General features: G+C 37.4%; 4 protein-coding genes across 6 annotated transcripts in view; 2 read left to right on the top strand and 2 right to left on the bottom strand.

Moving 5' to 3' along the window:
* The window catches only part of LOC109539529 (protein phosphatase Slingshot), an 82586-nt gene extending 80981 nt beyond the window's left edge, over window positions 1–1605 (bottom strand). Inside the window, exon 1 of the mRNA XM_019907314.2 lies at window positions 1380–1605. Within this exon, the coding sequence (XP_019762873.2) occupies window positions 1380–1433 (54 nt within the window). The 5' untranslated portion in view covers window positions 1434–1605. The remainder of the gene's footprint in view (window positions 1–1379) is intronic.
* A 509-nt stretch (window positions 1606–2114) lies between these two features.
* On the top strand, window positions 2115–3830 carry LOC109539533 (ribosome maturation protein SBDS). The gene is made up of 3 exons (XM_019907324.2): window positions 2115–2489; window positions 2925–3086; window positions 3140–3830. Exons 2-3 carry the CDS (start codon window positions 2956–2958, stop codon window positions 3771–3773), a joined length of 765 nt encoding a protein of 254 aa, XP_019762883.1. The 5' UTR covers window positions 2115–2489; window positions 2925–2955; the 3' UTR covers window positions 3774–3830.
* An 89-nt stretch (window positions 3831–3919) lies between these two features.
* LOC109539531 (probable tRNA (uracil-O(2)-)-methyltransferase) lies at window positions 3920–7635 on the bottom strand. Of its 3 annotated transcripts, none has more exons than XM_048666696.1 (5): window positions 7457–7635; window positions 7130–7242; window positions 5635–6366; window positions 4790–5023; window positions 3920–4732 (listed from the first exon to the last, which is right to left on the bottom strand). In XM_048666696.1, exons 3-5 carry the CDS (start codon window positions 6346–6348, stop codon window positions 3938–3940), a joined length of 1743 nt encoding a protein of 580 aa, XP_048522653.1. In that variant the 5' UTR covers window positions 6349–6366; window positions 7130–7242; window positions 7457–7635; the 3' UTR covers window positions 3920–3937. The 3 variants fall into 3 exon arrangements, with proteins under 3 accessions (XP_048522653.1, XP_019762878.1, XP_019762881.1); XM_019907319.2 differs by having other exon boundaries at window positions 7130–7222; XM_019907322.2 differs by lacking the exon at window positions 7130–7242.
* Window positions 7636–8277: 642 nt separating this feature from the next.
* LOC125502388 (corrinoid adenosyltransferase MMAB-like) overlaps window positions 8278–9180 on the top strand; it is a gene marked incomplete in the record, with an annotated part of 1473 nt that continues 570 nt past the window's right edge. Inside the window, 3 exon segments of the mRNA XM_048666699.1 lie at window positions 8278–8704; window positions 8765–8938; window positions 8995–9180. Coding sequence (XP_048522656.1) covers window positions 8637–8704; window positions 8765–8938; window positions 8995–9180 — 428 coding nt within the window.

Below are 9180 nucleotides of genomic sequence, written 5' to 3'. Positions count from 1 at the left end.
ATTACCAAAGGTTGGAGAAGCTTTGCTTAGTGCTAATTGTTTTGCGTCATTGGTAGAAGCCCAACATGTTCCAGTAGAGACTGAAGTAGATAATTTCCAAGATAATACCAGTCAGTTAAAATATGATGCCTTAGAACATATAACTGGATTTATTTGTAAGAAGCTAAACCTGCCTTCAGTAGAAGAAACTGCCTCATTTACGTGGACGGACCAACTCTCCGAGGGTGGCTTAAGGAAACCTTCAGCCGAGCTAGTCATCAAAATTAAAAAATTAGAAGATGTATTTAACAGCGTAAATGGAGAAACCATTAGAATAGGAAAACACTATTTACAGGATATGATAAATCGTTCTAGTCATGTTAATTGCGATGAGCAGGTAAAACGTCTATTTTTGAGATCCAGGATGTACTTTAGAATCAAGACTTTAAACAATGCGTTAAAGGACACTGGAAAACCAACTAAACGAAAAATGTCGAAAATAATCAAATAAACTACAATTGAGTTGTACCACTGTTGAAAATACCACTATCACACTGCTCAGTAATTCTCACCATATTTTAAATATTTCGTTCCTTTCAATGATTTGAATTTAACTTTAGTAAAATAGTATAAATTGGTGTATGCGCTGCTAATAGAGCGTATAGTTTTATAGGTAATTTAACATGTTCATAAAGTATTAAACGTTTTTCCTTGTAAGTATTTGATTGAAAACCCTTTCTCCCCGTCACAGAGCTATCAAAAACCTAAATAATGCGACATTTCTTCTAAAAAATATCTTTTTACCGGTGTAGCAATGTAGTTTAAACACGAATAACTCTCAGAGTGACGTCATGCGCACAGGCGGACCAGTTTTGGACCGCTATCAATCATACCTTATATTCGTTGTATCATGCTATGGACTAATGTAAACTAATATTAATCAATAAAGCTGCTGAAGAAAGACTAGGAGGGAATCAGTTGATTTAAATCCATTTACCATTAATGCATAGGTTGGTTTTTATGAATAGAAATCCGCAAAAAAACACAGTGCAACATTGTTTACAGAAGAGGTCGCATCAATACAAATAAACTGGGTATATTAAAAAATAACTGATAAACAAAACACAAACACTACTTTGAATCTGTACATAATGATAATTATAATGATAAATGATAATGTATGTGGATAAATTACTCAAGATAAGCTTAAATAAACAGTGAGGAATACCTTTATTTAGAAGGCAGATTTGAATTAAATTATTCTGGTATTTAACAAATAAAAATTCGGCCCCGCAACTCTGAGCTGCAATTTGTCACCGCACTCTAACAACCCGAAATTCATTGTTGAACAGCATATATTTCCAAGAAACTGGAGAAAATGTTGTGTTTTGGTGACATACCTGATTAGGTGAACTACTTGAACTGGGGCTTCTCTGAATCGTTACCAAAGCCATTTTATGAAACCGACACAACACTGATGAACTACACAATATGTACGATCAGTCTACCACAATTTCACATATTTTTCCGGAATTATCACATTTTTTAACAAAGTCTCATATCCCAAAACACGAATGTCAAAAAACTCGGCCATGTTCGATTCTTATTTTGATCCGACCAATGATAGCACATCAATGTAAATCTAGTAGTCGAACTGAGCAGAGCCATCTCGAGCTGTACATCAAAACCATAGAAAAATTCCATTTTCATTCAACTGAGCGGACATCAACGACAGTAATGGCTGTTAGGCAACCAACGCAACGAACATATGCTTGTCTGGCACGAGGAGTTTTGAGAGAGAGAGGATAAATTCAGAGAGGCGAGAGAATGAAGAACGATATAATTTCTTTTAGTTGACTTCGTGCGATAAGTTAACCTTCGTGCGATAAGTTAACGGTGTGCTCACCTTTCAGATAATATCTTTACTAGCAACTTTTCTTAGAGTATTTTTCCTGTGGAAATGCGATTTTCTAGCAGTTCCCACTTAGTAAATGTGACCACTTTTGAGCCAGAAAATGTTAGATATCAAACTTTAGTTTTAATATAGATTTCTACAAAACCCACTAATGAGACCCGAGAAGAGAAACGGAAGAAGCTACCACAGATCACAGAGGTTATCAGAGACTGTGTGATATGAGGCATCTATAACCTTCTTCGTTCATTTTTCTATGGGATCGTTCCTTTGAATCATCTATACCTAGAAGATCTATAACCTTAGAAACTGAACCACATTGAACTATATACTAACGTAACTATATATAGTTCAATGCTGAACCATCTCTGTAATTGTATGGTAATTGTTTTGATGGTCCAACACATCGCAGATAAAGACAAGTATGACAGCCACAGATCACTGAATAACCTCTGTAATCTGTGGTGACAGCTAGTTCTTATTTATAAACATGCGAAATTAAATAAATTCCAGCCACAGATTCCAGCTTTTTAAATTTGTAGCACACAGAGCGCTTAGAAGTTATTGAAGTGGCTAGATTCCGCTTCTGGAGATATTGGTAAGTAAAATGGGAAAAATATCCCAACCACACCGTATTGTTATTCAACAATCGACATTTAACATTGAGAAATCTCCTTGAAAGTAAATTACTTCTAGGTGCTCCTGTCTTTCGAGTCCCTCCGAATTTGTAGTTTTATCTATTCTTACCTTAAAGAACACTTCAAATTAAGCAATCTCAGTGAAAAGTTTCCTGAATGGTCCATAAATTAAGCCAAAAAACGCACTAATATATCACGTTATACTGCATAAGTGTCGGTCATCGACGCTCAAATGGCAGTTTTCAAGCATCGCTAACTTCAAAAGTCCATTGCCGCATCAGTAATTCCTAGTCGAACTATTCCCTTCATCTAAACACCTTCATCAACTCAATTAAATTAAGGGCGTATAAACGAGAAAGGACCAATAAGTAAGTGTATGTCTCCGTTGCTTTTAGATTGAGTCACTGAATTCTCACCGCGTTCAAGATGAGTAAAATATTTACCCCCACAAATCAAATTCGCTTAACCAACATAGCGATTGTGCGAATGAAAAAAGCAGGAAAACGTTTCGAAATCGCTTGCTACAGAAATAAGGTCGTTTCCTGGCGCAATAATGTGTAAGTAGTAAATTCATGTGTCAGTCAAGTCAATTTAACAGCACATTGTACAGGGAGAAGAATATAGACGAGGTTCTGCAAACTCATTCAGTTTTCACGAACGTATCGAAAGGTCAGGTGGCAAAAAAAGAGGACTTGTTGAAGGCATTTGGTATGGACAATCAAACTGAAATATGCAAACTGATATTAGAAAAAGGAGAGCTTCAGATTTCCGATAAAGAACGCCAAAGCCAAAATGAGCAACTGTTCAAAGATATCGCCACCACTCTGGCCAGCATTTGTTTAAATCCTGAGCTAAAGCGACCATATCCTGTTACCATAATTGAAAAAGCCATGAAAGATGCGCATTACTCAGTCAAACCGAATCAAGCAACCAAAGTGCAGGCAATGGCAGCTCTCAAGCTGCTTAAACAGGCCGATATAATACCAATAGAAAGAGCGAAAATGAGGATCAAAGTTCATTTCGGTGGAAAAGAAGCAAAAAAGCTGAAACAGAAAATTCTGAAACTCGAAAGCCTACAGGTAGAAAGCGAAGAACAAGACGAGGAGCATACAACACTTGTATTTGTGGTTGATCCAGGACAGTTTAAGGAAATCAACGCCCTGATCACATCAGAAACCAAAGGCAAGGGCCTATTGGAAGTTTTGGCGTACAAGGAGATAGTTTTAGGTGATGAGTTTTTATAATCTACTGTATAGTTAGTATTACGTTCATGATAATCCATATAAATTGTTATTGAATTATAAAAGTTTATTATTAAAAACACACGTCTCAGTACGAAAAATCAGTTTGCGATGGCAATAAAAAGAACTCGTTCAATGAAACAATAATGTATACAATCAACCATTTACTAGTGCCTATAAGCACAGACCTCAGCCTCATGTAAACAACCATTGGGATGATTCCTGCTGAACCAGCAAGGTTTTGCCTTGTACTTCGACGTTGTCTCAAAGCATGGCGGTAGTCGAATTCGAACTATAGAGTTTGAAATTTCAAAGAGATACCTGTGATTCCTTAAAAGTGTCTGTAAGCCCCCACACTCCTGCTTCAACTGTCGCAACACGTCTTTGGGTATCCGCTGAACCAAGTCTGGAATTGCCACTCCGACGCCTTTGTTCCACAAATCTCCATTAGACTTTTCCATATGTTGCTGTGATGAAAGCAGTTGGTTCATACATATCTCTACAATACCGGAAATTAAATTCCTGTCCAGTTGCGTGCAGTTACGCACTTTTTCTATAGCCGATCTTTGAACGAATTTTTCCGATATTTTCTGGTCAACAAATGCGGAAATTTCAATCACCAAACTCTTTTGCTCCTCTTCAGTTAAAGTTTTTCTTTTTCCAATTAAACAAGTTCGTTTTGTCGACGGTATTCTCAGTTTATCAATGTTCGTTTGAAATTCGCATTTGCGCGAAATTTCTTCGATATACGTTAAATAATCGGCATAAGTGCTCACTGAAGTGTTTTTTCTGATGAACTTGAGTCCGTTAAAATCATAGGGACAACAGGGCAAAACGAAGTAATTAGTCCGGGGGCTACTTTTCAGGGCTATTATGGGTATCCACGGCGTGAGCTCGTCCGAATGGTTGCCAATAATCCAAGTACAAGACGGGAACAACGAATTGGGGTTTACGGCACCAACCTGAAATTATACATTCTTTAATAGAGTTTGCTGGTTGATCTGAATCCTTTTCACTACCTGTAAGTTTACAGATTCAGGGTATATGTCCCAAATGGCTCTTCTCCTTATATCAATTCCAAATCCCTCAAAGCCTTCCTGGTTCAATAGAAACACCAACAGTCCATTGCCACATCCGCAGTCAACAAAATTAACATGCGCCTCCTCTTTCCATAAACAAATCAAATAGCTGGTTATGGCGATGTCTTCGAAGACATACTTTTGGGGATCAGTGCCAGCTTTTTTCGGCCATTCCTTAATAAAAAAATCAGATATATACGGGGTGTCCCATAAGCACATAATCAAAAAGACACTGCGACTCCTTTGGATCAAAAAAAGTCGATCCGACACAAATTTTATTACGAAACAAGTATGGTGTCTCTGCTATTGATGGTCAAAGTTGTTTAAATATCCGGAAAACGATCGATATATTTTAGTGAATCTCGCTGTTTCACAAAATGTATTCTTATGTAATACTCATATTTTCATGCAGCAACCGAGTTTATCCACTTTGAGCAAGTTGTAAATTCTTCAGTGTCTTGATACAAAAACTACCAGAACTTTTTATTTGGGAACTGAAATCAATTGATTTTTGCAACAATGAAGGTTTTTTCCCTGTACAACAATGGCGCTAATGATCAGCTTAATTATCAGTTTTCATTTTGAAACTGTACTATTTGGAGCCACTTGGTTAATCCTGTATAGCCTACACCAGCAACAATATTTTTAGATTGTGTCGGAAAATGAATGGTTAATTAATGACACATTAATCTCAGATCTTTGTTATCAGGTAGGCGCAAAATATAGTTATTTCAAGGACTTGTATAAGTGAAAATGGAAAAAACGCTTAAATACTTGAATATTACCTGCACAAGTTTCTCCGCATAGGTCTCCTTTAGCCTGTTGTAAGTTGAGCAGTAGTCCTCGGGTCGTATTAAAGACAATGACTGAATGCAGGGCTTATGAGCGTTAGAATCTTCGATCCATTTTAGCAGCTTCGAAAATAGTTTACTGGCTAACCATTCCGCATGTCCAGTGTCAGCATTTTCAAACGAATTAACGTTTATCCGCAAATTCGAGGTGCTGGCCAACTGTATTTGATATGCAAACGGTGGAGCCACCAATGATTTATCTGTGTCTGATACAGCCAAGAATACAGCCGTATTGTGCTGCTTATCAAATGTTATCACCTCTAGAGCTTTCAGGCAGTTCTTCAGCCTGGGGAAGAGGAGCCTGATTGACACAAACACCTCTTGGGAGTAATCCCTCAGTTCCTGTATGCTGACATCAGTCAACTGCACATTTTTATCGTAAGGCTCTAGGAGACTTTTGAGGAGTTCTTGATCGATGTGATCCCAGGAATTTTTCTTTCTCAATTCGTATAAGATTGCAGAGCGATTTAAAAGTTCCGGCAATTCAATGCCTTTTGAATTAAACTGTACTTTGCAAAGCAAACCTTGCGATACAGCGGTGATTTTTCTATTGACTAAGTGAGGACGGCTGTAGTATAGCAGCAAGGCATCCCAATATTTCTCCAAGGGAATTATAGTGGAGCTTGTAACTAAGGGTACTTGAAACATTGCTTACTTGCCCAGATACTAAAACCAACCAAATTGTTATTAATTAAGTTGAATGGTTTCTGCTCAGTTTTAGCCTTACAGAGATGTTTTTTAATAAGAACGTTTCAGTTTCAGTTTTCGTCACTCGTTTTTAAGTAAATAATGATTCCGAAAATCCTGGAGAACCGCAACTTGGTTGAATTATGAGTTGCTTCTGACTAACCCTTAACTTAACGTAGTACAAGCACAGAAACAAATTTGTAATTGTGAAAATTGAAATGGCTTGCTAGCCTCAGCTATTAATTACGACATTATTATTATTAAATTGTGACTACCAGTTTTTTGGACCCTTGAAAGAAGCACTTCTATAGAATATACCTATAGGTCAGCGTTTTGATGACGATTTAGGGCTAAAAGAGCTTGTGCCCATCAGCTGCGTGAACATCCGAAGAGTTTCTACGATAGCGAAAGTAAAAAGCTCCCAATCTACTAGAAACTTGTGTGTCGCTAGGGAGAACAATTTTGTAGAAAAATAAGAAGCAATTGCTGTTTTTTCCGCGATTTTGATACACCTGCTCCAAAACTAAGGACGATCCGCACCGCAACGTTTGTATATCCACGATTTTCTTTATAGCTGGGCCCATGGGTATTAGATACCAATTTTATCTGCATTGTGCGTTGGTTGTAGATAATTGAGGTTGTTAGTTTAATCTGGATTTTACCAATCAAAAACTTGTAATTAAAAAAATCTCTGCCAAGCTTGAAGTCTCCAAATATAAGCCACACATTTGAACCAATGTACCTTTTTAAGAATCCAGTCGCAATCCTCGTAGGACCTTTTAATTATCTCCTTTATGCGCTCAGGGTCAGATTCATTGATATATTGCTTGAAGCTCTATCCAGAAAGTATAGAAACTTTGGTGAAATGTGAAAATTAAATGTTTAGGGCTTTCGCGGCCATAACTTCAAAAATTGCTCGTTTGCGGGTTATTAGGCCGTTATCGATATGAAATTGGTCTCAGCGTTCCGCTGAAATCCTAAAGAAGTGTATGTTTGCCTAATAACAAGAAAACCAGCAGTTTTCATAAGATAACAGCAGAATATAACTAGTTATACGTAACATAATCACCTGTTGTATGGTGAACTGATAATGTTCCCTTGGGCCTTTCGGGAGCTTCTCGCACTGCCTAAGAAGGTGTTTGTACAGCCTTAAAGCCGGGTTTTGTTGAAATTGGCTACTGAACAATCGAATAAACATGACTGGTTATTGAGGTTATTTATGCTTTGATTACACCGTGAACAGCAAGATCGACTGTGACGTCACAAACGCGGGCGAATATGCATACGTGTATATCTTATTTGCAATGAGTACATGAAAAAGTTACGTTATTTGTTAGTTATATGTGGTTATATTCCTTCGAGCCAATCATTTTATGTCTAATTCTATCTTGGTTAATAGCTTTATGTATTTGAAAGTAGTATGTTAGAATAATTGTGCAAATTGATTTTAGAACGTTTTAGTCGGCATTTATTGAGGTGACAGAAAATCCGAATTCTGTTGGAAACTTACTGCACTTTTAGAACCAAGTATTCATTGAAAATTACGAAAGTTTCAAATTTCCACTGTATTTAGTTTGCAAGCTCCGAAGAGCCTCCTCAACTATAGTTGAGGAGGAACATCTATTTTGAGATCGGTGCTTACCAAGCAAGAAAAAAATAAGGAATCTGGGCCATTTCGGTAAAACTTTTAACACCTGTAGAGCTAAATATCGTCTACAGATAGTTATAGCTTCAAATACCTATTTGCATTCGTTTGAAAGGTGCGATTTCTTTAAAAAGAAGAGAGGGTTGATTAAGCATCTATTTCGAGATCGATATTTACCAATCTGGAAAAAATAAGGATTTGCGAAAACTTGAAGCGTCTGTAGAGTTAAGTGTTTCTACAGATAGTAACAGTTTCAAATTTCTACTATATTTAACTTAAGAGCCGTAATTTTTTAAAGAAAAGAGCGCTGTTGAGAAATTGCATTCATTTGAGACTGCAAGCTGGAAAAAATAAGGATTATGGGCGATTTCTATAAAATTTCCAGCATCTAAAGAGCGTTGTGTCTGTTACAGATGCTGCAAATTTCAAATTCCTACTATATTAATCTTGAAAGCCGCGATTTTTTAAAGGAAAAATCACACTGGAAAATCATCTACTTTGAGATCGGCTTCATCGCGAAAACATGTGATTTTGATATTTGCCGTTGTCAATCATGTAAACGAACAATTTAGGTTAGGCCAGTTGCTATAATCTCCCAAAAAAAATGTTTTTTCGCAGAGTTCTCAATCGTGAATCGTTTAACCAATTACGCAACTACTGCAGCAAAGGAAGGCAAGTGGGTGGATATCAATGAAAATAAGCAGCATGTCACATTTGTGTTTCCTCATTCAGCACTGATAATACAGGAGTTTCTAAAGACAGTGCTAGCAATGCGCCCTGTCCCCAAATATTCAGCAGAGAAGGTGATTATGGCACGTCGAAAACGATCACGGGCGAAGCATTGCCCAAGGACAGTCCAATATTCAGTGCCATCGGGGCTGCTGAAGAATTGCTCAGCTACATTGGGTATGGGCTCATTCCATTTAAATACCGGCACGAGATGGGGATTATTTGGTTTCCAGCTTAGCCAGGGAATATGCCAATGAATCAGAGCACGAATACACAGACAAACTGAAAAGAATACAGACCATCATTATTGACATAAGCACGGCGATTTCACGGAATAGCAAAGTGGCCATACCTCCAGTATACACTAAAGAGTTAGAGGATTGGATCTCAGAATATGCCAAACAACTGCCCCCGCCTGA

Source organism: Dendroctonus ponderosae, unplaced genomic scaffold (genome assembly GCF_020466585.1).
Source record: "Dendroctonus ponderosae isolate FM_Combo_2020 unplaced genomic scaffold, Dpon_F_20191213v2 Dpon_F_20191213_5, whole genome shotgun sequence".
NCBI lineage: Eukaryota > Metazoa > Arthropoda > Insecta > Coleoptera > Curculionidae > Dendroctonus > Dendroctonus ponderosae.
This window is presented reverse-complemented; position numbering and strand designations above follow the sequence as displayed.

What these genes read in the sequence shown, in the direction of transcription:
- LOC109539531 (XM_048666696.1), bottom strand. Translation starts at nt 6,348, where the DNA reads ATGTTTCAAGTACCCTTAGTTACAAGCTCCACTATAATTCCCTTGGAG. An exon ending in ATGCGGAGAAACTTGTGCAG is followed by an intron (nt 5,024 to 5,634) that starts GTAATATTCAAG and finishes TTTTTTATTAAG; the next exon opens with GAATGGCCGAAAAAAGCTGG. An exon ending in CTGAATCTGTAAACTTACAG is followed by an intron (nt 4,733 to 4,789) that starts GTAGTGAAAAGG and finishes GTATAATTTCAG; the next exon opens with GTTGGTGCCGTAAACCCCAA.
- LOC109539533 (XM_019907324.2), top strand. Translation starts at nt 2,956, where the DNA reads ATGAGTAAAATATTTACCCCCACAAATCAAATTCGCTTAACCAACATA. An exon ending in GTTTCCTGGCGCAATAATGT is followed by an intron (nt 3,087 to 3,139) that starts GTAAGTAGTAAA and finishes CACATTGTACAG; the next exon opens with GGAGAAGAATATAGACGAGG.